Source organism: Saccopteryx leptura, chromosome 2 (genome assembly GCF_036850995.1).
Source record: "Saccopteryx leptura isolate mSacLep1 chromosome 2, mSacLep1_pri_phased_curated, whole genome shotgun sequence".
NCBI lineage: Eukaryota > Metazoa > Chordata > Mammalia > Chiroptera > Emballonuridae > Saccopteryx > Saccopteryx leptura.
Window position 1 is genome coordinate 242,878,420 of NC_089504.1, and position 27,355 is coordinate 242,905,774.

A 27,355-nucleotide genomic window follows, 5' to 3' on the forward strand; every position below is an offset into this window, starting at 1 on the left:
ATCTCTGCTCTCTGACGTTGGCAGCAGCCCTCAGTGCCCCCTCCCCATCAGGTCTGGACTCCTCTGCGGGGGTGCTCGGGCACCCGCGGCGCGCGGTGCATCCGTAATCCCAGTTTATTCGGGGCCCGGAATCCCGGCCTCTGGTCACTCAGGCCGCCCGGGTCCTCGCCGGGGGCCCCGCGCGCACCGACCCACGGGCGACAACCAGGCCCTGGCGACCTGTGCTCCGCGCGCGCATCAAACAGCAACCAGCCAGCGTCCGGGCGGGGCAGCCGGAACCATTCGTGCCCGTGGGGGCGCCCAGTTCCGGACGCTGAGTTCCCCAAAGCCTTGGAGTGGCACCTCCCACGCCAGGCGGGGGAGTGTGTGTGCACGCCAAGCCTCCCAGGGCTGCGGAAGGGGAGGCACGCAGCCAGGCCGCGTGGCCACGGTGTCACCCCCGCCAGCCACGGCGTGGTACGTTCCCGCAAACCCAGCCCCTTCCCGTGTTGCTGCGCCGGGGCCCGCATGGCTGCCGGAACGCGCCCGGCGGCTGGACCGCGGCCCCGAGCTGCCATGGCCCAGCGGAGGAAAAAGAAGGGGTTTCGGAAGCGCCGGGGCGCGGCCTCCCAGGCCCGCAGCAGCGACTCGGAGGACGGCGAGTTTGAGATCCAGGCGGAAGATGACACCCGGGCGCAGAAGGTAGGAGTGCGGGGCTGGGACACACGTTGGAGCCCGAGCACTGGGTCGTGCGACGCCCCGCAGCCACAGGGGCCCCAGCTGGGGAGTGGTCACTACTGAGGGCGGGGAGAGGTCAGCTGGCAGGGGGTCAGGGGCAGGACCGCGGGTCTCAGCATGTTTCTTTGGGTCACTCCAGTCCGGGTTCCGACGGCCGGAGACAACGCGTTTCAGAGGTTGGGGCCTGCGGGCCTTCCGGGCCGGCTTTTGGTTGCGCTCTTCTTATTGGCTCTCTTCTAATCTGGGGGCGGGTCCTAGTTCCCATTCACCCAATGAAAAGTGCAGATGCTGAAGCTCTGACTTGGAGAGTTTGAATTCATGTGAGGTTGAATTAAGGGAGGCCAGACCCTGTATCTTCAGACTGTGATGCCCCTGAACCTGTAGGAAGCTAATAGTAATAAATTAAACTTGAGTTTGTTGACCGCTTACTATGTGCCAGGCTCCGTGCTGGGAACTTTACAAGCCTTATCATTTTTTTTTTTTTTTTTAATTTCAGAGACAGAGGGAGAGTCAGAGAGGGATAGATAGGGACAGACAGACAGGAACGGAAAGAGATGAGAAGCATCAATCATCAGTTTTTCGTTGCAACACCTTAGTTGTTCATTGGTTGCTCTCTCATATGTGCCTTGACCATGGGCCTTCAGCAGACTGTGTAACCCCTTGCTCGTGACCTTGGGTCCAAGCTGGTGAGCTTTTTGCTCACACCAGATGAGCCCGCGCTCAAGCTGGCGACCTGGGGTCCCGAACCTTAGTCCTTCCGCATCCCAGTCCGACACTCTATCCATTGCGCCAGCACCCAGTCAGGCACAAGCCTTATCATTTAATCCTGATGCCAACCCTGTAAGCTAAGTATTGTCATCCCATACTCCAGAGAAGGAAACTGAGGCCTTGGTTGGTCAAGAAACTTGACCAAGCCTGACCTGTGGTGGCGCAGTGAATCAAGCGTCGACCAGGAATGCTGAGGTCACTGGTTCAAAACCCTGGGCTTGCCTGGTCAAGGCATGTGTGGGAGTTGATGCTTCCTGCTTCTCGCCCCTCTTCTCTCTCTCTCTCTCTCTCTCTCTCTCTCTTCTCTAAACTGAATAAAGAAATAAATAAATAAAAAAGAAAAAAAGAAAAGAAACTTGACCAAGACCTCCAAGAACCAGGATTCAAACCGGGGGACTGTCTGGTTGCAGGGCCTGTGCTATTTCTGCTACTAAGTGCCAACTGTTATGCAAACGGGGAAGGAGGGAAGTAACCCATTGTGCTCTGCCAGTACCTGAAGTCTGAGAAGGCTCCCCAGAGGAGTTGTCTGGCTTAGACTTAGCTGTGCTAGGACACGTGAGGGTCCTGGATGGGCAGAGAAGGCAGAAACAAGAGGGACCAGAGTTGGGTTGGGGTGATGGATCAGAAAGGCGGTTGAACCTGACCAGGCAGTGGCGCAGTGGATAGAGCATCGGACTGGGATGCGGAAGACCCAGGTTCAAGACCCCGAGGTCACCAGCTTGAGCGCAGGCTCATCTGGTTTGAGCAAAGCTCACCAGTTTGGACCCACGGTCACTGGCTCGAGCAAGGGGTTACTCAGTCTGCTGTAGCCCCACGGTCAAGGCACATATGAGAAAGCAAAAAATGAACAACTAAGGTGTTGCAACAGAAAACTGATGATTGATGCTTCTCATCTCTCTCCATTCCTGTCTGTCTGTCCCTGTCTATCCTTCTCTCTGACTCTCTCTCTCTGTCTCTGTAAAAAAAAGAAAAGAAAAAGAAAAAGAAAAGTGGTTGAGAAGAGGGGGTTTAGAGGAGCTTGAAAAAATCTAGTACCTCACACATAGTAGATGTTTTGATTGGCTTTCTAGAGTTTTTCATTTTGAGGGCTTTGAATGACAGCCCAGGATGATGATGATGGTAATGATGGTGGTATCACCATCAACATACTGGGTGCTGTTCTGAGCTTCACACTTACCCATTCAGAGTTCACAACACCCTGTGAGGCCTATGCTCTTGTCGTCCCATTTCCCAGATATGGACACACAGACTCAGGAAAGTTGAAGTCCCTTGTGTGAGGTCTCACAGCTGGAAGGTGACAGAGTGGGGATTGAAACCCAGGCAGTCTGTCTGCCGAGCCTGCTCTCTGCCCCTCTGCCCTGTCCTGGCCCAGTCAGAGGCGGGCCCTGTAGCAGAGAAGTCATGTGATCTGGCAGGAGAGTATCAGCTTGAAAGGGGTGCAGAGCATCAGCAGGACAGCCCTCTCCCACCCTCCCGTTCCCTGCGCTGTGATGGAGCCTGGACTGATGCTGCCTCTGTGCTCCTCCCTCCTAGCTGGGACCTGGCAGACTCCTGCCCACCTTCCCCACCTCGGAATGTACCTCGGACGTGGAGCCAGACACGCGGGAGATGGTGCGAGCCCAGAACAAGAAGAAGAAGAAGTCAGGAGGCTTCCAGTCCATGGGTGGGTGAACCAGGCATCTGGGGGAATTGGGGAAGTAGCAGCAGGGGCCCAGCCCTGTGGTAGGTATTGGGTAGACTTATCTACCCAATTGAGGCAGCAGACACAGTCTCATAGCCAGTCAGGGGTAATGGGCCTGACACAATTAAAGAGCAATTAGAGCAGGACTCAGAGCATTGCTGTTGCAGGAACAAGCAAAGACATATGGGGATGTACTGCAGGACGCCAGCGTTTCAGAGCAGAGCGGACAAGATACCCTACCTGGGGATCCGGGTAGGGTCTGGATACCCAGCTAGATGGAAATAAAGCCGAACTCTCTTGCTATTTACAAATCAGTAGCATTGGAACAAAGATTTAAATATAATGTATGTGTTTATAATCTTAGAAAGGAAAAGAAGACCTTTCTAAGTGTGACCCAAGTACTGTGACTTCGTTTTCAATTAGACGTGTGAATGCCCAAACTCACTGTAAACTAAGTTAAAGAAAATGCTGCTTGATCAGATGGTGGCGCAGTGGATGGAGTGTTGGACTGGGATGTGGAGGACCCAGGTTCAAGACCCTGAGGTCGCCAGCTTGAGCGCAGGCTCATCTGATTTGAGCAAGGCTCACCAGTTTGAGCCCAAGGTCGCTGGCTCGAGCAAGGGGTCACTTGGTCTGCTGTGGCCCCCCAGTCAGGGCATATATGAGAAAGCAATCAATGGACAACTAAGGAGCCGCAACAAAGAATTGATGTTTCTCATCTCTCTCCCTTCCTGTCTGTCTGTCCTTCTCTCTCTAACTCTGTCTCTGTCATACACACAAAAAAAGTTAAAGTAAATGCTAATATCAGGAGTATCTTTTAACCTATGGGATAGATGAAGGGTAAATATGCCTAATATGCAAAGAGCTTTCACAAATCAATAAAAAACAGACACCCCAATAAGACTTGGATGAAGAACATGAATAGTCAGCTCACAAAAGGAATCTAAGCAACCTATCACTATATTTAAAATGTACTAAAATTAATCAGAAATCAAGAAAAAGGGCACTTATATGTAGTTTTTTTTTTTTTGCTTTTCTGAATCACAAAGATAATTGACTAAAAAAGCAGCTAAAACCATGATGATTTCCTGTCTCTAGGCCTCCCACTGTCCTCCGATCTCCACAAGCCCATGTCACATCCTGTCTCCACAGGCCATCTCCTGCCCCTTATGGTACCATGAGCCTCATTTGTCAACATCTATGCCTGCATGTGTCACAGGCCCTTGTCATATAACACCGATTTCTTCTAATTGTACATTTCAAACATAGCAAATAGAATATGGTGAATCTCTACCAACCCATCACCAGCTTCAACTGTTTTCAGTCTTATTTTTGTGTGTGTGGTGACAGAGACAGAGAGAGGGACAAATAGGGACAGACAGACAGGAAGGGAGAGAGATGAGAAACATCAATTCCTCGTTGTGGCACCTTAGTTGTTCATTGATTACTTTCTCATATGTGCCTTGACCGGGGGGCTCCAGCAGAGCGAGTGACCCCTTGCTCAAGCCAGTGACCTTGGACTCAAGCTGGTGAGCTGTGCTCAAACCAGATGAGCCTGTGCTCAAACCAGTGACCTCAGGGTTTTGAACCTGGGTCCTCTGCGTCCCAGTTCGATGCTCTATCCACTGCACCACTGCCTGGTCAGGCTCAGTCTTATTTTAGACACACCGCACCCACTTGTCCCGTCATCCTGGAGGATTCTGGAGCGAGTCCCAGGCGTCCCCTTCTTGTATCCCTCTTGCTATTTATTTGACAGTGTGAGAGTCATTTGTCCTGTGTGTGGTGCCGTGGGGCTCCCCTGACCCCCGGTCATTCTGTGTCTTTCCCAGGCTTGAGCTACCCAGTGTTCAAAGGCATCATGAAGAAGGGCTATAAGGTGCCAACACCCATCCAGAGGAAGGTATGCAGTGGGGAGGGCTGATGGGGTTGGGAGGAGGGGATGAGTGACTTGGCTCTTCACTCTAACCTCTTGATAGACACCCCATGTCCCAGCTGTCACATCTATTGTCCCTCTTAATCTGAAGCCCCGCAAGCTTGCCCGTTTCACAGCCGGGGAAAGTTGGGCCCAGCAGAGAGGAGAGTTGACCCTGGGCCTCTTTGCCATTTGCGGCTGTTCACTGTTGGGGTCCTGTGGTGGCAGCTTGCAGGCACCCTGTTGTCCCCTGGGGCTCATGGTTGTTGTCCTCAGACGTTTAGCTGAGAGGGAGACATTTCTCTGGGGTCCTGAGAAGGAAGGGTAGGCAAGGAGGTAGAGTGTAGCTTAATCTGAAGAAGGATGTTCCAACAGTGGAAAGAGTTTGGAGGGTGGTGAGCTGCTCGTCCCTGAAGGTGTACAAAGAAGCTAGAGTGAGATCAGGGCTGGGTGACAGGCCCCTTCCCACTCACTGAGATGCCCTAGTTCGCCCACTCCCCGGGAACCTGGAGCTCTGGATCACGTGGTGTCTGGGTGCCAGGAGCTAGCCCCGCCCCTCCCCCATTCATGTCTCTCCAGACCATCCCGGTGATCCTCGATGGCAAAGACGTGGTGGCCATGGCCCGGACTGGCAGTGGCAAGACAGCCTGCTTCCTTATCCCCATGTTCGAGCAGCTCAAGACCCACAGCGCTCAGATGGGGGCCCGTGCCCTCATCCTCTCGCCCACCCGTGAGCTAGCCCTGCAGACCATGAAGTTTACCAAGGAGGTGTGTCAGGGCGGGGCGGGGGGAGGCTGAGGCTGAGCAGGGACCAGTGGGGAGGCCTGGGTGGACTGAGTCTTCTCTCCCTCGCCCTCTTCCAATCTTCCTCTCTCTCTCCCCCCACAGCTGGGCAAGTTCACTGGCCTCAAGACTGCCCTGATCCTGGGTGGAGACAAGTAAGAGCCCCCCTCTCCCCAGGCCATGGCCACCCTCACCCCACCCCCATGGGAGCGCACCCCCTGCCTCCAGGGTACCAAAGTGAAGGAGCCTTTCTGGCTTACTAACGATAACAAGTCCTTGGCACATTCGAAGGAAACGAACAAGAAAAACAGGCAGTAAAACATGAAAAGAAATTTCCCATGCAAGCGCCGTGAAGGTTCTGATGCTCCCAGAAGAGAGCTGGTAGCACACAGGTCACCTCCACGGGTGGCTTTGCTGTGTATGTTTTAATGTGCCTAATTGTAGGTTTTTAAAGCAGAATGCACAAAAGTCATACACACAAAAGTCAAGCATGTTTGTAATAGCTCAGATTTGCAAAATGTATTTTTCCTGATGTGCTGGTACCATCCTTCTGAGGTGGCAGGCGCCACACCTGTTTTACAGTTGAGCCAGCTGAGGAGGCGATGGTCCCAGAGCCATGCAGTAGCTTGTCTCGTGCTGTGTCCCTTACCCATCCCATAGCTTCTCCCTCCCAGGGCAGCCCCTTCCTTATTCTCCATGTCACTGTCATCAGTTGCTCTCAATTCTGAGTGTTTTGCTGTCCAGTGATCTTAGCCTACATTATAATTTATTATCTCAATAGTTGGTGTTTGTGAGCAGTGCCTCCCCAGGCTGGGCCTGGCCTAGAATTCTGGCTCCCACAGGTGTCCCAAAGGTTTTTCAGAAAATGACTAAAATTAGGGATGTGTGAGCATCGTCTTGAAACACCAAGGCTGTGGGTTTGATTCCTGATCCCTGGTCAGGGCACTGTGGAACCACAAATAAATGCTTCTCTCTCTCTCTTTCTCTCTTTCTCTCTCTTTCCCTCTTTCCCTCTCGCTCCATCCCTTCCTCTCTCTGTCTCTCTAAAATCAGTAAGTAGATTATAATAAAAGGAAGGAAAAACAAAGAAGCAAAAAAGAATAAGGGCAGAGAGATCCAGGAAACTGGACTCTAGGTGCAGTTGGTAGTTCCGAGGTAGTTGCTAGGTGGCGCTGTGGGTCAGAGGCAGCTTTGTTGCAGCCTGGAGTGAAGGAGTGAGGCGGGTTCTGAGGCTGAGCCCATCCTTTTGGGGAATTCTTTGCTGTGTCAGTCCTTGTGTATGTTTGAACTTGTATATCTTATCAGGGCAGTGCCTTTGCCCTAGGACGTCAGCAATAGCCTCTCTCCAGTTATAAGTCTAGGGGTTGAGGAGTGAGACTCACCTGGGCACTTAGTATGGGAAGGGAGAGGGACTAGACAGAGACCTGTTCCATCAAGCTGACACCTCCCCTTCTCTCTAGAATGGAAGACCAGTTTGCAGCCCTGCATGAAAATCCTGACATGTGAGTTTAAGATTGGGGATAATGCTCTGGGCTCACTTCCCAGATGGCCAACGGCTGGGGAATGAGAGGAGGGCTCAGCTGATGGCCCTGAGTGATCTGGCCTACACACCCCTTCCAGAATCATTGCTACCCCTGGGCGCCTGATGCACGTGGCTGTGGAGATGAACCTGAAGCTGCACAGTGTGGAGTACGTGGTGTTTGATGAGGCTGACAGGTGAGGCTGCAGGTGCACCCCATGCGGTGTCCAGCTTGGCCCCGAGGCTGGGAAGTCAGGTCCGCCAGGGGAGACCTGTGTTCTGGGGCCAGGCCATGTTTCCCCAGATGTGGGCCACATACACCACAGGTTTTGCTAGAGTTAGATAGCTCCCTGGACCAACAGTTTTCCTTTGTATTATTTTTTGGGGGAATAGTGGAAATAATAATAAATAATTTCAAAGTCAGGAAAAGTTGAGAGCACAGGTAGGATCAAATTCCAGTTCTGTGAACTTGGGCGAATCACTAAGGGGCCTGGGGGCCTGGACTACAGAGTGCGGATAAAGTGGCATGTGCCTCCCCGGGTGCCAGGAGGACTCAGGAGCTGTTCTGTAAAGTACTCAGAACAGTGCCTGACTCAGCACGAGGGCTGCTGTCATTTATTTCAATATGAATTTGTGGGAACCAGAGCAGATCAGACCCAAGATTTCAAGGTCATTGTTGCTTAGGATGAAGTTAAGTAGAGAAGAAGTGAACGGAGTTAAAGACGCATGTGAGGCACACGCCAGTCCACATGGAGGAAGTGTAGTGGGGGCGGGACGACTGAGGTTTGGAGCTCACTGGAACAGGAGCCCCACTCCTGACCCTGTCCTGCCCTCTGGCCTCTGCCCTCCCAGACTCTTTGAAATGGGGTTTGCAGAGCAGCTGCAGGAAATCATTGGCCGCCTCCCTGGGGGCCACCAGACGGTCCTGTTCTCTGCCACGTTGCCCAAAATGCTGGTGGAGTTTGCCCGGGCCGGTGAGTGGGCTCGGGGAGCAGGGCTGCGGACTGGGACTCGGGTCAGGGTCGGCTGGGGGCCTTTTCTTTCTGTGGCTCAACCCTCCACCCTCCTCCATGTCCGCTGCAGGCCTCACGGAGCCTGTGCTCATTCGACTGGATGTGGACACCAAACTCAATGAGCAGCTCAAGGTGAGGTGCTGCCTGTGCCCCTCTGGAGGCCTCTGTCCACAGCCCTGAGAGCCAAACCCAGGCCCCTCTCCCTGCAGACCTCCTTCTTCCTGGTGCGAGAGGACACCAAAGCTGCCGTGCTCCTCCACCTGCTACGCAATGCTGTGCGGGCCCAGGACCAGACGGTGGTGTTTGTGGCCACAAAGCACCATGCCGAATACCTCAGTGAGGTGAGAGGGCCTCGCAGTGATGAGTAAGCAAGAGACCAGAGGGACTATCTCCTGTTGGGGTCCTGCGTCTTCATTAGCTTGGGGCTGCAGTTCCATGTACAGACACCAGAGGGCAGCACCAGAGCGGGGCATGGGCCTGATCCAGGCTTGGTACTTGAAACATAGACATCTCTACTGCATACTACAATTAGAAAATAGCATAATGAACTCCTGAGTCCTCAGTTACCAATTTGTGGCCAGTCTTGATTCATCTATTACTCCCCCTTCCATCCAGGTTATTGTAAACTATTTTGCAGCCGTCCTATCATTTTTCTATAGATCTTCAGTGTCCTGACTGTTTCACTTTTTAAAAAATGAGGCGTACCCTGCATGCAGTAAGCTATGTAAAGTACCCTTATCATATGTGAACAGCCTGATGAGTTTTTCCATATGTGTACACCTGTGACCCTCAGCTATATCAAAGCGTGGGGGTTCTCATCCCCCAAAGCCTGCTGGGGCCCCTCCCCTGGTCAGCCACACCTGCTGTCTGTGATCTGAGGACATGGTTTGCTGGGTTTCACTTACTCATTATACACTTAACGGTGCTTCCCCCTTGCATGCAGCTGCTGGGGTCACTGATGAATGAGACCAAAATAGTAATTTTCGAAAGGCAGTTAACACTTTCACAGGGCTTCCTATATTCTGGGCTTTGTTCTCAGCACTGCATATGTATTAACTCATTTAATCCTTATAGCAAAGCTACAAAGCAGGACTAATTCTCCCTGCTCTATAGATGAGGGAAATGGAAGCCCAGAGAGGTTAGGTGACTTGTCCAAGGTCACGCAGCTCGTACAGTAGAGTCAGGACAAGGCACCCCAGTACCATCAGGATGACCACTGGGTCACGGCATCCTGCCGTGGCCAGGACTCCTCTCTCTCTGACAAGTCTCTTCACCCCGCTTCCTCCCACCCCATCTTGGCTCTGAGCAGCTGCTGATGACCCAGGGCGTGAGCTGCGCCCACATCTACAGCGCCCTGGACCAGACGGCCCGCAAGATCAACCTTGCCAAGTTCATCCATGGCAAGTGCTCCACCCTCATCGTGACCGACCTGGCAGCCCGGGGCCTGGACATCCCGCTGCTGGACAACGTCATCAACTACAGCTTCCCTGCCAAGGGCAAGCTCTTCTTGCACCGTGTGGGTGAGGAGCTGGCTGGGGTGCAGGGCTGACTCCTACCGCCATGGGCGGAGGAACCGAGCCCGAGGACTTGACCTATAAATTAGGGTCCATGGGGGGCGGTGGCCGGCACGATTCTGTGGGCAGCCTCATGGCTCTAAGAAGGCGATTCTCCTCTTTCTGGGTTCCCCAGTCCTGACTCCAACTCTCTTTCCTGTCATGGTACTTGATGACATGGCCCCTCAGCCCCCTCCTCTCAATAAACCTGCCCTTTCAGCGCCTCTCCTGGGACCTTTGCAACCTTTACATAACACCAACGCCTCAGCCCTCCAGGCCATGTCACTCCGTCTAGTTTTTCAATTACAGGAGTAAGACAGGCCCATGATAGGCCTATTGGGAAGTGAAGCAAAGCAGCACGTCACGCGACCCCGTGCCTGACGTCACTGACCATGACAGTGACGCTGCTCGCCCAGTACCCCCGCGGGCCCTGTCCAGGCACTGCTTATCATAGCAGCCCCTCGTGTTCTCACAACAACCCGGGTAGTGTGTCCAGCCATGTGAGAGCCACTCGGCAGGTCGGGACCCCGCGGCCAGGAGGTTATTAACTGGCCTGGTCTCACAAAGGCGGCACAGCAGGGCGGCTGGGATTGGAACCCGCTCTTCAAAATCATTGTCTCTCTGATAACACGGCTGTCACTTCGGTGTGTCCCTTGCCCCTGCCACCACCTTCTTTTTTAAAACTGTAAAATGCACATAACATACAATTACCACCTTAGCCATTTTTCAGTGTTAGTTCAATGGCATTAAAGTGTGTTCGCGTGACTATGGGGCCGTCACCACCACCATCTCCAGAACTTCTCCACCATCTTCCCGAACTGGAACTACCCATCAAACACTGACTCCCTAGCTCCCTCTCCCCTGCCGCCTGGCTCTGCCATTCGACTTCCTTTGCCTTCTTTTAATTCATAAACACATTTATAAATACAGGTGCATTAATGTATGGGAAGAGAACCTGGAAGGTGGGGTCCTTTGGTTTTATCTGCATGTGATTAGATCTCAGTGAGTAAGGCGGGTCTGTCCTCCCACACTGGCCCTGAGAGAGGTGGTTTGACCGCCAGTCAGGGCCCCGTCTCCAGCCACGGGCCTGGGGTCTGGTGTCCCTGTGGGTTGCAGCTTGCTGTGCCCTAGTTCCCACTGCTCTGGGAAGAGCTGGCTCTGTGCGTCCCCAGAACCCCCACAGGAAATTTCTCACACATCTCCTGACCAATAGTATCAGACCGCCCCAGACGAAGCTTCCAGATGCGGTGACGTGCTCTAAGCTGCAGAAAGGACCTAGCACGTAATGCTATGCAGGGATTCATTCAATGCAAACTTGGAGTCAGGTGGGGCCTTCTCTTCTCTTGCGTCTGTGTACTCACGCAGGCTTTCCCATTCACCATGAAATGCCACTCTGTGACGGGTCAGCAAGCTGTATCTGTAAAGGGCTGGGTGGTCAACACTGTCGGCTCCAGGGCCCACACCGTCTGTTTCTGACCTTGGCCCTTACTGCATAGAAGCAGCCATAGGCGACATACAGATGACAGTGTGCCAATAAAATGTGACACACACCAGTTGCTGGGTGGCTGTGGCCTCTGGGGCTGTTGGCGACCCCTTTCCTTTGCTGTATAATCTGCACCATGTGGTCACCAGCTAATAAATTTATCCAGTAAAGCCCTGAAGTGGGTTCCAGGTGGGAGCTGTTCCAAACAGAACTGCAGTAGACATTCTGTGTGTGAATCTTTGCATCCTTGGTCGTTTCTTTGGGGGAAGTCCCCAAAAGTAGGGATGCAGAAGGCTTTTGATATTGACAGCAAGCAGTGCCTTGTCTGTATTTCTGCTGACTTCCCAGAGTGCTGTGTTGGTTCATGCACTCTCGTGCTGGTAACCCTGGCGACCTTCGGTGGGGAAGCCAGCTCTGCGAGGTGTGATCTTGACCTGGTTTGCTCCCTTTGGGTGGGGACTTTTCCTTTGCTGAAGTTTGACCAACTCCTCCCACAGGTCGTGTGGCCCGGGCTGGCCGAAGTGGCACAGCCTACTCCTTGGTGGCCCCAGATGAGGTCCCCTACCTGCTGGACCTGCACCTCTTCCTGGGCCGTGCCCTCACCCTTGCCCGCCCCTATGAGGAGCCCTCAGGTGAGCCAGGCAGGGGCGGGGCTGAGGTCCTCCCTGAGGTTCTTGATATGGGAGGGGGGCAAAGCCGTCCTGGCTTTGGTGGGGGGCAGGGCTGGGTCTGACCCCAGGAGAAGGTCCCTGTACCTTCGGTATCCACAGTGGACTGCTTCCAGGACCCGCTCAGATACCCAAATCCACTGGTGCTCAAGTCCCTTATGTAAAGCAGTATAATATTTTCATATAACCTATACACATCCTCCCGTAACTTTAAGTCGTCTCTAAGTTGCTTACAATAATAACAGTGTGAATGCTATGTAAATAGTTGTTTAGGGAACAATGACAAGAAATAAAAGTCTCTACACGTTCAGTACAGACGCAGCTATCACAGGCCTAACTACATAGTTCTCGTCGGCAACCACGGGGACGGATCTGTGACTCGGGCTGGTGTGGGGCCCGTGAGGCGGGGCTAGGCTCCAGGCAGGTGGACCGGGCAGCAGGCCCCTGACCGGGCTCCATGTGGGGGGGCAGGTGCAGTTGGCGTGGATGGCGTGCTGGGCCGCGTGCCACAGAGCGTGGTGGACGACGAGGACTGCGGCCTGCGGAGTACCCTGGAGGCATCGCTGGAACTGCGGAGCCTGGGCCGTGTGGCCGACAACGCCCGGCAGCAGTATGTGCGCTCACGGCCGGCGCCCTCGCCAGAGTCCATCAAGCGGGCCAAGGAACTGGACCTCACGGGGCTGGGCCTGCACCCCCTCTTCAGTGAGTCCCCCCGCAGGGCAGGGGCTGCAGGCAGGCCATGCGGAGCCGAGCCCTAGCCTCACACCGCCCCCCGCCTCCCTCCCCCTGCCAGGCTCGCACTTCGAGGAGAAGGAGCTGCAGCGGCTGAGGCTGGTGGACAGCATCAAGCAGTACCGTTCGCGGGCGGTGAGTGAGCGCCTGACGCCCCTTTCCGCCCAGGGTTTCCACCTGCCTGGGGTTTCCGTCTGAGCTGCGCTGCTCAGTCTGTGTCCCTGGCTCTGTGAGCATCGCTGAAGATGCCCCTCGTTCTGGAGCCATCCCTGCTTGTCCACAGCAGGATCCCCACGTGGCGACACCTCAGCAGGGTGCTCCCACTTACCAACGGGTAGACTGAGGCTCACAGAGGGAGTGACATGCCCCTGGCCCGGTAGAAGCCCGAGGAGCTGGCTTTCCACAGCCTTTCATTCCCTCCCCCGACTCCCACCGAGCACGCCATCTTGTCCCTGGGGGTGATGTGTCCTAAAGCAGGAATGGGCTGTCCTGGGGCGGGTCAGCCTGCCAGCCAGCCAGCATCCGGGAAAAGGGGCTGGGGTGTCACAGTGTAGAGCACTGGTTTTGGAGCTGGGTGGACCTGGGGCTGGAATGCCTGCTCTGGCTTGTCCCAGCTGTGTGACCTTGGGCAGGTGAGTTGCCCTCTCTGGGGCTCCCTTTCTAATTGTGAACTGCAGATAATGAGAGGACCCATCTGGTAGGGTCGAAAGGTCTTCGAGAGGAATGCAATAGAGAGCCCACCAGGCTGGTGAGGGTGGAATTAAGGAGGAGAGGCCAGTGGGCGAAGGACTGGGGTGTCCCCTCCACAGACCATCTTTGAGATCAATGCCTCCAGCCGAGACCTAAGCAGCCAGGTCATGCGTGCCAAGCGGCGGAAAGACCGCAAGGCCATCGCCAGCTTCCAGCAGGGGAAGCAGGAGCGCCTGGAGGGCCTGGCTGGCCCAGCCCCAAGCTGCTCAGCACCGAAGGAGAAGCAGCCTGAAGAGGAAGAGGAGGAGGAGGAGGAGGAGGAGGAAGAAGAGGCGGGAGAGAACGTGGAGGTACAGACCCCACCTGGGGACCCTACAGTCTGGCACTGGGTTTGGAGGGAGGGGCAGGTCAAGCCCCAGCAGCTATGGGGTTGTCCTCAGGGTTTTGAGCAGTTGCTGGGGGTAGATTCAGTGATTTCAGTCCCACGTCTAACATTTATGGAAATCAGCGACTCAGTTTTTCTGTCTGTAGAATGGGTTTGTGGCACTCATCCACCATTCCTTGCCTGAACCCTTGGGGATCAGATGTGTTTTGGGATTCAGAACCTTGAGGGTGGGTGTGCTGTGTGTGACATAACACCTCAGCAGGGTGTTACCACCCATCAGATGCATCAGTTTCCACCACGAGACACTCTAATCCCCACACTAGCTAGATAGCCTGTCGGCAGCTTTGGTGGGCTTCTGCCACCAAGTGAATTTCAGGAAAGTTTTCACAACATTGGACTAGGGCCCTGCAGCTGAGTGACTGTGGCACTCGGGCCTGCTGGCAGAGGCAGGATGGCACATGTGGATTCCCAGAGGTGGCTGTGCCGTTGTCATCGTGACAGCAGTATGAGCCGGAGATCTGGGGCAGGTGGAAAGGGGCAGAGCAGAGACTCTTGGCAGCAGCGAGGGCAGGACCAGGGCAGTGTTAGTTGCTGGGCTTTAGTGCCAGACAGGCTGGGGGACCACAGAGGAGGAGATGGAGGGACACCAAGCTGGACTGGTGTTGGGGGTCAGGCGGGCTCCCAGGGGCTGCAGGTGTGACTGGGCCTCGGTCTGCCAGGACATCTTCACGGAGGTCGTGGGCCAGAAACGGCAGCACCCAGGACTTAACCGTGGAGCCAAGAGGCGCAGGGAGGAGGCCCGGCGGCGGGACCAGGATTTCTATGTTCCCTATCGGCCCAAAGACTTTGACAGCGAACGGGGGTGAGCGGCCGGCTGGCCTGTGTGCGTGTGCGTGTCACAGCTGGGGCCTGACAAGTCCCCATCAGCCCTGCTGTGTCTCTCCACCCTCCCTCTGTAGCCTGAGCGTCGGTGGGGATGGGGGCGCCTTTGAGCAGCAGGTGGCAGGTGCTGTCCTTGACCTGATGGGGGACGAGGCCCGGAACATGACCAGGGGCCGGCAGCAGCTCAAGTGGTGAGTAGTGTGCCAGCACAGCCCTTCCATGCCTGCCTGTCTGCCATGCGGTCCCACACAGCCTGTCTTGACTCCCTTTTGATCCCTAGAGCAGGAGATATGCCACCTCCCCATTAATTCTGTACAACACAAATTAAGATCTATGGCCCCCCATCCTATCCCTATGTGGTCACACAGTAAGGACAATGAACCCCATCCCACCCCTATTCAGAGCCAGGAGGTGGCAGAGTGGGGGTTGGGAACTCTGTCCCTACTATAGGCCCCCAGTTCCAGAATACCCACACTGCTTTTGAAACCTGGGCTATGAGGGAAAGGCGAAGAGGGGCAGGGGACGCACCTTTATTGAGCACCTACTGCATACCAGACATGGCCACACTTCTCTGGAATCCTCCACTACCCCAGAGAGGAAATGGGCCCTGTGGGGAGCAGCCCACCCAACTTTCTCTCCTGCAGGGACCGGAAGAAGAAGCGGTTTGTGGGACAGTCGGGTCAGGAGGACAAGAAGAAGATCAAGACAGAAAGTGGTCGCTACATCAGCAGCTCCTACAAGCGGGACCTGTATCCTGAGGGGCGGGCCTGAGGGGCTTCTACCCGCATCTATTGGGGGCGGGGCCGAGCACCTTCTATGGGCTTATCTTCTGTGTGGGGCCTGTATTTGCTGGAGGGGACTGGCAGACTCCCTGCCCAGGGGTCTTACGGGGTTCAGGATCCTTCAAGCAGCCTCCTTAACTGGGCCTCCCAGCTATCAGAAGTGGAAGCAGAAACAGAAAATCGACGACCACGACTCCGAAGAGGAAGGGGCATCAGACCGGCAAGGCCCAGAGCGAAGGGGTTGGAAGCGGGGCCGAGGTCAAGGTAGGATGTACCTCAGAACTTTGGCAGATTGGCAAGTGGTACATTTGGTCCTCTGATCCTGCCTGGGTCACTCAGCTGGTGGCGGCTACAGGGCTTTAGACTGCTCTGTCTGCCAGACCCTGTGTTTAAGGGCCGCAGCAAGGGCCAGCTGCCCTGCATGCAGGACCTCGGTCTGCCCCTCAGGGCTTTGATGTGCTCTGTAGGGAGGGGACTGGATCCTGTCCCAGCCCCCCTGAGCTTGCTGTCAGAGGGCTCCCACTTGTGTGGGGCCAGTCTTTGCTAGACACTCAGCACACATGACCTGGGCGGAGAAGACTGAGAGAGCCCATCTTACAGGCAAGGATGCTGAAGTGGGTCACGAGGGCACTGACTGACTGTGGGTCACCCTGCCACCTGCCACCTCCCACCTGGGCCTCCCCTGGAGAGAGGGGAGCTAGGGACTGTGTCCTGAGCCCTCAGGTGACCTTGGCCCTGCTTGTCCTGCCCCCACCCGTTGCAGGGCTGGTCCCCGCCTCATCCATGTCTCCAGGAGTCTGCGTCCTTCAGCCTGTGGCTCGGGCCTCCGGTGCTCCCTGCATGGCCTCCTCTTTGTGTCTGATGTCATCTCCTGTTTCCCCCAGCTCTCTCTCGGTTCCTGTCTTTGATTTTCTCTGATGCTTCCTCTCTCTGTCACTCTCTATGTCTCTTTGTCTCTTTCCATCTCTGACTCTGTTTCTGTCCCTCTGTCTCTCTTTTTTTTCCTGCTGTTTCTCCTTCTTCCCATCTCTCTTTCTTTTGTCTGTTTTTCTGTATCTCTCTTCATCTGTCTCGTCTCTTCCACTGTCTTCTCTCTACACACACACACACCTCCCAGCCTTTGTGTCTCGTTGTCTCTGTCTCTTGTCTATGTGGGTGCTCCTGCCCCACCGCACCCCTGGCCCTCTCACCCTTGCTCTGCAGCTCCTGGTTTTACCTGGGCTGGATCAGGCTGCTGCTGTGGGCTCGCTGACCCGGGGGAGGGGGGGCAGCCTGAGACTCTGGGAAAGGCAGCTGTTTTTCTGTGTTTTGTCCTTGTGGGAGGTGATGGGTCCCTGTCAGGTGCCCTGGCCCCTGTGGGGACATCTGAGGCTGCCTTAATGATTATATCTGGGATCCCTGTAAAGCTCACCATGGATAGGGAGGAGCCAGCAGGGAGAGGGAGTGTGGGAGAGGAGGGGGACGCGTGGACACGAGGATGCAGTGGTGAGCGCCCTCAGAGACCTGGAGAGCAGGCTGGGTGGGGCACTGCCCTCTGCTGCTGCCCCTTTGCTGTGTGACTTTGGACAACTCCCTTCCCCTCTGGCCTTTGCTGTCTCTCCTGCCAAAGGAAGGTTATGCTACCGCCACTTTTCACTTGACAAGCCTAGAGCATGCAGCCACGGGGACGGGTTGGGGTCTGTCTCTGTCACTGCCGGGTCCCCTGTGCCTGGCATAGAGGAGGTGCTCAGTCAAGCTTTGTTGAAGTATTTATAATCATAATGATTATACCGAGGAGGTCCTTACTGTGGGCTAGGCTTTGTTCTGAGCACTGTATACTTATTAACTCATTGACTCCTCATTAGGACCCATGAAGTAGGTGCTATTATTCATAATTCATAGAGGTGGAAACTGAGGCACAGAGAAGTGACTTGTCCAGGGTCTAAGAGGGGACTGGATCCTGTCCCAGCCCCCCTGAGCTTGCTGTCAGAGGGCTCCCACTTGTGTGGGGACAGTCTTTGCTAGACACTCAGCTGGGATTTGAACCCTGGCAGTTCTGGACTGAGGTTCCATGCTATTGACAGTAGAGTACTTAGGCTTTTATTAAGCATCTACTCTGTGCCAGAGGCTGGGGCCACAGTAATGAATGCAGATGGGAGTGGGGCAGGGGAGCAGTCTGTAGGTTCCTGGGAGGAGGAACATCAACCCAAAGGCTGAGCTCCCTGGACCTCTGTCCTGGCAGGTGCCGCCCAGCCACGCACCCCAGGCACTCCCGCAGGCCACGTGCGCTCCGAACTCAAGACCAAGCAGCAGATCCTGAAGCAGAGGCGCCAAGCCCAGAAGATGCGCTTCCTGCAGCGTGGGGGCCTCAAGCAGCTCTCTGCCCGCAACCGGCGCCATGCCCGGGAGCTGCAGCGGGGCGCCTTCGGCCGCGGCGCCCCCTCTAAGAAGGGCAAGATGAGGAAGAGGATGTAAAGATGAGCCGGCTCCATGGCTCCTCGCTTGGCCCAAGTGTGGACATCAGCAAATGCTCCCTGTGTACCACTGTGCACCCGGCCCTGGGCCAGGCGTTTGGGGAGCTCCCTGCTGGGACCACTGTCCGTGGAAAGGAGGGCTGGCGGCCAAAGAGGGGCAGCAGCTGCCTCCACCTCAGACAAGGACATTTGAGCAAGGTCTCGAGGGTGCACAGGAGTTCTCCAACAAAGCCAGGCAGGCCAAGATCTGAATTGGCAATGGCTCCTGTTGCTTCCATTGTTCTGGGTTCAGAGGTGGTGGCTGCATGGGTCTAAGCTGTGAGTGCCTAAGGCCCAGTGATGTATTTTTAACATAATAAACCTTCGTTGAGCATCTCTGGCAGACCAGGAGTGCAGTGCACTCGAGTTGGAAGGGACAGGCTCAGACACTGAAAATCCAGGTAGTGTGCTGGGTGAGTCGAGAGTGTGTGGGTAGGTCCTGTGTGATCCTTCCAGGGATCCCCAGAGGGTGGGTTCTGTCAGTGCCCCCATTTTGCAGATGAGGAAAATGAGGTTCAGAGGATGAGTCAGTTGACTGGGAGAGCCTCAAGCTGGCAGCCGGTCCCCTCCCTCCGGCCAGGCCAACCTCACAGTGGGGCGTGGACCGTGGGAGGGAGACAGGCTGCCGGGTTGAGAGGGGCACAGCTGCCCTTCTCTGGCTGGGAAGGGGCTAATACTGCCCCACGACACGCACACGGTTCAGAACCTGTCCTGCCCTCGGTGCTGCCCCAAGGCCTGTGCTCCTTAGCCCCGACCGGGCCCCAGGAAAGTCCAGGGCAGTCTCCAGCAGCTGGATTATCAAGCCAGTAGTTACCAGGTCCCAGTCCACAGTGGCCTTTGTGAGCAGGTGTCCTGTGAATGGGTACTTGCCCCCAAGACCTCTTGCTGGTTTTATTGATTGTATTTGACTTACCAAGTACAATCATCTAGAATTTACCAGAATTTGCACCAGATCCCATTGCAAGCAACTCACAAACACCTGCTTGTTTAATGCCCCCATCTGTCTTGGGGGAAGGGCCTGGCCCCAGGCCCGGTAGTGGATGTGGGGTGGGTGCCCCATGGAGCCCACGTGTTTTGGTGTGTACTTGCTCTATGCCCCTCATGTCACATCGCAATCTGATGGGCACGGCCCTCCCATCTTCAGGTGAGAGCCACTGAGCCCCCACCCCAAAAGAAATGTGCCCCTTCTGCCTGGGAGGATCCCCTCCCCCACTACTCACCTGGGTCGGGCTAGGGGCTTGGGGCTGCAGGTTCGGTCTAAGGAAGGTTGGCCAGCATGGCACTGAGGTCCAGGATGAACAGCTTCACCTAGGGGGTCCCCAACACAGCCAGAGTCAGTCCCTGAGTGTCCGGTCCCCACCCCCAATGCGTGGCATGCTGCAAGGCAGGGGTCAGGGCTGGAGACCCCTTTTAAAAGACAGCTGCTGGTGGTTCCCAGGGGCAGCAACCTGGCCCAAACTGCATTTTTAAAGCTTCAGTCAGCCTCCCAGATAATTCCTTAGCAGATGCCTTCACAGTTTGCTAGCTATCACCTGTATTATAATTAAATTCATATTTTCGCTTACATCAATTTTTTTCCTCTTTTAATTGGATCAGTCATATTCATGGATGTGTGACTTACCCTCATCTTCTCCACAGGTGGCCCTCCTTTATTTTGTTTTAATTAACTTATTTATTGATACGAACTTAATGAGCACCCCTGGGTCCACTGCCAAGAACCAGAACACGATGGTGAACTTCCCCCTGGGCTTTCCTTTCACATTTGTCACTGATATAAACATATGAGAAGGAAACTACCTCCACCAAGAATGGAAAAGAGTTTAAGTCACCCCTGTCATAAGTAGGGGTAACTGGAAAAATAACTACAATGGAAACAGAACTGTGTTTCTGAATTCCTGCCAGCTGCCATTGCCAACGGGGTGAGTCCCAGGTCCAGAGACCAGGGAGCGATATAGGGGTGGAAGGCTAGTCACCCCCATGGAGCATTTTTCTATGTTGGGGTCAGAGTTGGTTGAAAAGAGACCAGCTTTTGCTGTTACTGTAAAATCAAGCCTCCCTCCCAGTGTCATCGGGGTGTGTAACTTGGTAACTGAGCTACACTTGGAAGAGCAATGGTCCACAAAAACCCACCCAACTCAAGAAGTGGTACAAAGGTAGGCTCCGAGGACCCAGTTCTTGCCGTTTGGTTGGAATCTTGGCCATTGGATGCAAGTCAGGGGTGGGATGGGTGGGGGAAAATGTGGGTACCTTTTTTCTCCCCACTTCTCTAAGGTCATGCTTTCGGGACCACCTAAAAACTTAACAAGTGTCTCTGAAGTCAGAAACCCCTCCTTTGGCTATAAACCTTGCAGATGTGAATGATAGAATAATGGTGTGCTTGGTCCACAGTGATACTTGTGATGCCATTGTGTCAGACTACAGCATGACCCTTCGCTCACCCTCTAGGGAGGCCAAGCTGTGTCTGGGTGGGGAGTTAAAAGTGAGTCTTGATCTGGTTTCTTATCGATGTCACTTGTTTGGGCTAGGACAAAAGAAGGACTTGGCATAAATGTATCAAGTCCATCAGTACACACTCTGCACAAGCAAGGACACTGACCCAGAGGGGCAGGGCTTCCTTCTGGCCACCTAGATAACTGTCAGAACCAAGACCAACTTAGGACTCTTAGGCAGGGGACCTAGGGGGCCATCAAGCCCACATCTATTGTGCTAGGAGCCTGGCCTCTGATCACAGAGGATTTTGCTTAACTCGGGAGAGGTGGGGTTTCAGGCACTGTGATGTTCCGAAGGTTTGCGTGCTGGAGGTGACAATAGGGGCCCTCACCTGCTCCAGCTGTCCCTCGGTGTCCTGGATGTCCAGGGCAGGTGGCTGCTTCTGATGCTGGCACACTAACTGGAACAGGTTGAGCGTAGACAGCCTAGTGAGTCCCAGGAGCAAGGTCTTCTCAGCTGCTGTGTTCTGGATCTGAACCCACTTGGATTCCTGCAGAACGCCCCACCCCTTCCGGATTAAGGAGTGCCCACAGGGCGGCGCCTCTTTCCCATTTTCTTCCCACTGGCCAGGCACCCATGGGCACTCTCTGGGAGAGGAGGACAGGTATGGTGTCAAGTACTGATAAAACTGGCCTCCTGTGCCCTAACATGCTTTCTGATGCCGGAGACGGGCGCCTGAGTGCCGTTGCTTCTCTGCAGTAAGCATTGCCCGTCTGTTACCATCAATCTGGGCCATCTATCCTGGCAGCAGAATGCTGGGGCGCCGGCGCCCACAGGGCCGTACCCAGTGCAGCGTGCGCTCCCGCGCCGCCTCCAGGCGTTCCAGCAGCTGCGCTCGCCGCTGGCCCTGCCTGAGCAGCTCGTCCTGCCAGGTGGCCCGCAGCCCCTGCAGTCGCGCGCGCGCCTCCTCCAGCTCAGCCCGCCGCTGGCGTTCCGTGAGCCTCAGCGTCGCCAGCGTGTCGGCGAGGGTATCGAAGCGTGCCACCAGCTCGGGGACCTCCTGGAACTGGGATGGGGCCCAGAATGGTGCTCACCGGGCTTGTGGCCCCGCCCTCCTTATGCCAGCATCTCCTCCGCCCACCTGTGAAATGCGGGCATCACACAGCCCCCGCCCTCCCCATGCCACCTGGCTCTCCAGCATCTTCTCTGTCCACCTGTGAAATGGGGGCATCGCACAGCCCCTGCTCCTCCCAACAAAGCCTAACTGCCTGTGATTAATATTAATTCACTGTTTCATTCAACAAATATTTACTGAGTGCCCGGAGCTACCCTTTTCCCCTCCCCAACCCCTACCTGCCTATGTGTCCTTTAGTAAGAGTTGCCTATTTTAAATTGAATTTATTGGGGTGACACTGGTTAACATAAGAGGCACTTTTCTGAATCTCGGTTTCCCATCTGTAAAATGGAGTTGCCAATAACAGGACCCATTTCACTGGGTCTTGGGGAGAATTCAAGAACAAAGCGTGTCCCTGGCATACAGCTAGTGCTCAGTAAGTGGTGATTCCTGGCATACAGTCGGCGCTCCAGTCGTGCACCCTTCCAAAGCCGTCCCTGAGGCCATCAGAGACTTGCAAGGTGGCCCTGAGCCCCAAACCTGCCTGCAGGGCACTCACCTCCGGCAGCTGCTCCAGCACCTGCTCCAGCAGGCGCGCGCAAGGCTCTAGGTGCTGCAGCCCGCGCCGCAGCCGCGCGCGCTCCCGCCGCAGCTCCTCCAGCTGGGCCCGGAGCCGCAGCGCCTCGGCCTCCTGGCGGTCCGCCCGGTGTCGCTCTTCTGCCGCCCGCCGCATCGCGCGGCTGCGCCGGGACTCAGTGTCCTGGGGCGGAGGAGTGGGGAGGCGGGGTGGGAAGGAGGCAAGGACCCTCAGAACTTGGGAGCCTGAGGAGCTCGCCGCTTCCACCCAGCTCCAGCATTAGCTTGTTGAGCCTTGGATTGCAAACACATGGTCCCGGGCCAAACTCAGCCAGAATGTGATTTTGGCCCCTCACTCCCGCACATGTGGTTTTTGTTGTTGTTTTCTTTTTAAAGCAAGAGAGACATGCCTGACTAGGCGGTGGCACAGTGGATAGAGCGTTGGACTGGGATGCCGAGGACCCAGATTCGAGACTCCGAGGTGCCCAGCTTGAGCGCGGACTCATCTGATTTGAGCAAAAGCTCACCAGCTTGAACCCAAGGTCACTGGCTCGAGCGAGGGGTTACTCGGTCTGCTGAAGGCCCGCAGTCAAGGCACATATGAGAAAGTGATCAATGAACAACTAAGGTGTCGTAATGTGCAACGAAAAACTATGATTGATGCTTCTCATCTCTCCGTTCCTGTCTGTCTATCCCTGTCTGTCCTTCTCTCTTTCTCTGTCTCTGTAAAAAAATAAAATAAAATAAAATAAAGCAAGAGAGACAGACAGACAGACAAGCAGAAAGGAAGAGAGATGAGAAGCATCAACTTAGTTGTGGCATTTTAGTTGTTCATTGATTGCTTCTCCTATGTGCCTTGACAGGGCCTGGGGGGGTGGGAGCAAGCCTGATAGGATTGTGAGTTTGTGACCCTGTGACCTGCTTCCCCCAGCAGGCTCCACCTACCTTCAAGAACTTGTCAAAGCGGACAAAGGACCCCTTTAGCTCTTGCTCCTTCTGTTCCAGCTGTTCCCAGCGCTCTCTCAGGACTGCCATGCTGGTCTGGAACACCTGAGGTGTGAGGAGTGGGTGTCTGTGTGTGTGTTTGAGGGTTTGAGTCATCAGTGCCTTTAGGTTCACACTTTTCTCATCTGTGGTCCCTGATCTTGTTGCTGCACCGCTGCTCAAATCTACCCATGGCTCCCACCCCCTGTGCTGAAGCCCAAGTTCCCTCTGGCAGCCCCTTCATGTAGTGTCCCTGCCCTTTCTTCAGGCCTCATCATAGCCTGTCCTTTCTGACGCTCTGTCATCTGGCCACTGGACCACCTGTGTTTTGTCCTTGCCTTCCAGTCTTTGTATATTCTATTTTCTCTATTTCTTCCTTCTCAAACCATCTCCCTTGCTGAAGCTGACTTGCCCTTCAGCAATCTCTAAGACATCACCCCCTCCAGGAAGCCCTCCTTGATCACCCCCATCCCCCATGTGGAAATAGGGTCTCTCTCTGGGCTTCCACAGTCCTTTCTCAGTGCTTTCCCCGTCATAGCAGCCACCAGCTGGATGCTGGTCTGTGTCCTTCTCTAGACTGTGGGCCCCATGACAGCCAGGACCATGATGAGAGCTCTAGATCCTAGTGCAGTACCCTGCACATAGGTGCTCAATGACATTAAATTGCACCAACAACTGGTCTCATTTGATCCCCATTTGACAGATGAGGAAACTGAGGCTCAGAGTGGTGAAATGACTTGTCTCAGACCTTGGCGCTAAAACGTTGGCTCCATTATTTCCCATTCCCCTGCTCACCACAATTTTTTTTTGGTCTGGGTCCCCCCAAAAGTATCAGGACCACAGGGGGGGGGGCTCACCTCCTTCTGTGCCCGCAGGCCCTGGTCTGCATCCTCCAGCTCCCGCCTCTTCTCCAGGAGACAGAGTACTGGGGGGAAGTGGTTGGGATTCTGCTCTGGGATTTTCCTGGTAGGGGTTCATGGAGGAGGTAGGGATGAGGGAGGCAAGAGTCAGGGCCCCCAAACTCCTCCCTAGTGACTGAAGTGCTCCCGTTAGCTACCCCTTGGTTGTTGAATTCTTCATTCATTCAACAAATTGTACTGAGCACTTAGAAAGTGCCAGGCACCACTCTAGGCACCGAGGCTGCAGCTGGGAACAAGATTGACGAAACTCTGCCCTGTGGGAGCTGGATTCTGCCGGGGGCCACAGGGAACAAACCTAACACATCATAATAAATACTGCAAGGACATGGTCGGTGCTAGGGTGGAAAATCCTTCAATGGGGAGGTCAAAATTCTCTCGAGGAGGTGACAGTTGAGCAGAGATTGAAATTCTCTCTGAGGAGGTGACAGCTGAGCAGAGATTGGAAGGGGAACGGGGAGCCAGCCAATGTGGATATCTGCAGGGAACAGGTTCTAGGCCAAGGGAACTGCCACTGCCAAGGCCCCAAGGGAAGGACCTTGGTAAGCAGAAGGAGCAGCCAGAAGGCCTACATGGCTGGAGGGGAGGGAGGAAGGGAGAGGAGTGATGGGGATTAAAATCAAGGGCAGGTTAGGGACCTGGGCTACTGCCCCAATGTGCTCTAACTAGTCTTGAGACCTTGGGGAAGCCACTGGTGCTTTGCAAGCCTTGTTTTTTCATCTGTAAAATGGGTGCAATGATCTCTCCCCACTAATAGCCCTAGGAAGCCGGGATCCAGGGGTGAGGAAAAGGATGGGCCACCCTACCCACTCCTGCCCTCCTTCTGGCCCTCCCTCCCACCCTGCTCCACTCACAGAGGTGGCTTCTCTTGCAAGGCCGGTCGGAAGTATTCCTTCCAGGGCACTGCCATTCTCCTGGCGTTAGGTGATTGATTGCTCTGCTTTCTTTCCACCTGGCTGGAGTTTGGCGGAAGCCTAGGAGGCCCTGGGGGGTCTCAGACGGAGGGCAGTGCAACAGCGTTTTCAGTACTCCTAGAAGGCTGCGACTAGGCAGGCCCTGGTTGCCCAGGCAACCACCGACACAACATTCCACTGCGTGGCTGAGGGCCCCGGGAATCCACCCTGGGAGGGACCAGGAGGGAGCTGTAGGAAGGGGAGCAGCCTCTGCCCCTTCCGGAGAAGGCTTTACCCCCCACTCCAGATTCGGGTGCCAGAAGAGAGGACGTGGGCCCCTCAGCCAAGAATTGACCCTTCTTGATGCCCCATGTCTGGTCAAGCCTCTTGGCTGAATGGGATGGGGCCTCACTAATGTGGCTCCATACTCAGTTGGCTTAAAATAAAATGATTGGGTATCCACTGCTTGCCTTGTCTTGGATGGGGTCATTTACTACACAGAGAGGTGCAGAGGGCCTACCGTGTTCCTGCCCTTTGAGAGCTCACTCCCTTTGCTGGGAATGGTGTTCCCCTGGCCGAGTCTCAGGGAGCCTCCAGCCTGGTTAGAGGGATAGGTAGGACCAGCTGGAGGCCAGCTTGTGCGAGACCATGATCTGGATTAGGAGGGTGGGGGCAGGGAAGAAAGAATCTGACATAGCTGGAGCAATTACTGTGGTCCAACACTGTGTAGGCACGCTACAGATAGTACAGTATCTGGTTTGATACTTAAAACAGCACTGTGGGGCCTGACCAGGTGGTGGCACAGTGGATAGAGCCTTGGACTGGGATGCAGAGGACCCAGGTTTGAGACCCCGAGGTTGCCAGCTCGAGTGCGGGCTCATCTGGTTTGAGCAAAAGCTCACCAGCTTGGACCCAAAGTCGCTGGCTTGAGCAAGGGGTTACTCGGTCTGCTGAACGCCTGCGGTCAAGGCACATATGAGAAAGCAATCAATGAACAACTAAGGTCTCCCAAGGAAAAACTGATGATTGATGCTTCTCATCTCTCTCCATTCCTGTCTCTCTGTCCCTATCTATCCCTCTCTCTGACTCTCTCTCTCTGTCCTTGTAAACAAACAAACAAACAAAAAAACAAAAAAACACAACAACAAAAACCCCAGCACTGTGGGGGTAGCATTAGGAAAAGGTACCCAGAGCAAAATTACAAATACCCATGGGGTTTCCCCCTTGAAATAAAAAACACTACCATCTTGTTATCTTTGCTTCTAATCAGTTTAATTTTTCCAGTTTTCTTTTGTTTGGTTGTTTTTTTTTTTTTGTATTTTTCTGAAGCTGGAAACGGGGAAAGACAGTCAGACAGACTCCCACATGTGCCCGACCGGGATCCACCCGGCATGCCCACCAGGGGCAACGCTCTGCCCACCAGGGGGCGGTGCTCTGCCCCTCCGGGGCGTCGCTCTGCCACGACCAGAGCCACTCTAGCGCCTGGGGCAGAGGCCAAGGAGCCATCCCCAGCGCCCGGGCCATCTTTGCTCCGATGGAGCCTCGGCTGCGGGAGGGGAAGAGAGAGACAGAGAGGAAGGAGAGGGGGAGGGGTGGAGAAGCAGATGGGCGCTCCTCCTGTGTGCCCTGGCCGGGAATCGAACCCGGGACTTCTGCATGCCAGGCCGATGCTCTACCACTGAGCCAACCAGCCAGGGCCTGTTTGCTTGTTTTGACAAAGACACAGAGAGGACAGATAAGAGTCAGACAGACAGGAAGGGAGAGAGATGAGAAGCATCAATTCTTTGTTGCAGCATCTTAGTTGTTCATTGATTGCTTTCTCATATGTGCCTTGACTAGAGGGCTATAGCAGAGTGATTGACCCCCTGCTCAAGCCAGCAACCTTGGGCTTCAAGCCAGCGACCATGAGGTCATGTCTATGATCCCATGCTCAAGCCAGCGACCCTGCACTCAAGCTGGTGAGCCCGCTTTCAAGCCAATGAGCCTGTGCTCAAACCAGTGACCTCAAGGTTTCGAACCTGGGTCCTCTACATCCCGGTTCGACGGTCTATCCACTGCACCACTGCCTGGTCAGGCTATTTTTTTCTGTTTTAAATAGTTTATTTTTTCATGTAAAGAAATGCCTTTTCTTTCCTGTGTTTTATAGAAATGTATTTTCTTATTGCAGGTAACACTATTAAAAAAAAACAACTATGATTACTTGTAATGCCTTAAAACAACCCTAAGCATTTTATTAAAACATATTTTAAAAATAGAGCTAAAATAATGTACATTCTGTCTTTGAGCAGTGTACATTAATTGCATGCACTATCAGCCTGACCTGTGGTGGCGCAATGGATAAAGCATCCACCTGGAATGCTGAGGTCACTGGGTTGAAACCC

The 27,355-nt window shown here is 54.7% G+C and overlaps 2 protein-coding genes across 2 annotated transcripts; one reads left to right on the top strand and one right to left on the bottom strand.

The window, feature by feature from the left end:
- Positions 1-19,853, top strand: DDX54 (DEAD-box helicase 54). Its single transcript, XM_066370843.1, has 20 exons — positions 1-681; positions 3,019-3,148; positions 4,996-5,066; positions 5,658-5,846; positions 5,967-6,016; positions 7,322-7,363; positions 7,482-7,577; positions 8,233-8,354; positions 8,464-8,525; positions 8,603-8,734; positions 9,703-9,913; positions 11,927-12,061; positions 12,569-12,799; positions 12,891-12,964; positions 13,639-13,869; positions 14,624-14,766; positions 14,864-14,977; positions 15,431-15,535; positions 15,720-15,832; positions 17,790-19,853. The coding sequence occupies exons 1-20, from the start codon at positions 508-510 to the stop codon at positions 18,020-18,022; spliced, it is 2,658 nt and encodes an 885-aa protein (XP_066226940.1). The 5' UTR covers positions 1-507; the 3' UTR covers positions 18,023-19,853.
- CFAP73 (cilia and flagella associated protein 73) lies at positions 19,289-25,107 on the bottom strand. The gene is made up of 7 exons (XM_066370855.1): positions 24,936-25,107; positions 24,022-24,127; positions 23,126-23,230; positions 22,164-22,364; positions 21,335-21,556; positions 20,882-21,040; positions 19,289-19,368 (listed from the first exon to the last, which is right to left on the bottom strand). Exons 1-7 carry the CDS (start codon positions 24,989-24,991, stop codon positions 19,318-19,320), a joined length of 900 nt encoding a protein of 299 aa, XP_066226952.1. The 5' UTR covers positions 24,992-25,107; the 3' UTR covers positions 19,289-19,317.
- Between the last annotated feature and the right edge of the window lie 2,248 nt (positions 25,108-27,355).

Bases quoted from the DNA above. Each gene is read 5' to 3' on its own strand.
- DDX54 (XM_066370843.1), top strand. From the start codon at position 508: ATGGCTGCCGGAACGCGCCCGGCGGCTGGACCGCGGCCCCGAGCTGCC. The intron at 12,800-12,890 runs GTGAGTCCCCCC...TCCCCCTGCCAG, and splicing joins GGGCCTGCACCCCCTCTTCA to GCTCGCACTTCGAGGAGAAG. The intron at 14,767-14,863 runs GTGAGCGGCCGG...CTCCCTCTGTAG, and splicing joins GACTTTGACAGCGAACGGGG to CCTGAGCGTCGGTGGGGATG.
- CFAP73 (XM_066370855.1), bottom strand. From the start codon at position 24,991: ATGGCAGTGCCCTGGAAGGAATACTTCCGACCGGCCTTGCAAGAGAAG. The intron at 21,557-22,163 runs GTGAGTGCCCTG...GCCCCATCCCAG, and splicing joins TGCTGGAGCAGCTGCCGGAG to TTCCAGGAGGTCCCCGAGCT. The intron at 19,369-20,881 runs GTGAGGGCCCCT...GGGACCCCCTAG, and splicing joins CCGAGGGACAGCTGGAGCAG to GTGAAGCTGTTCATCCTGGA.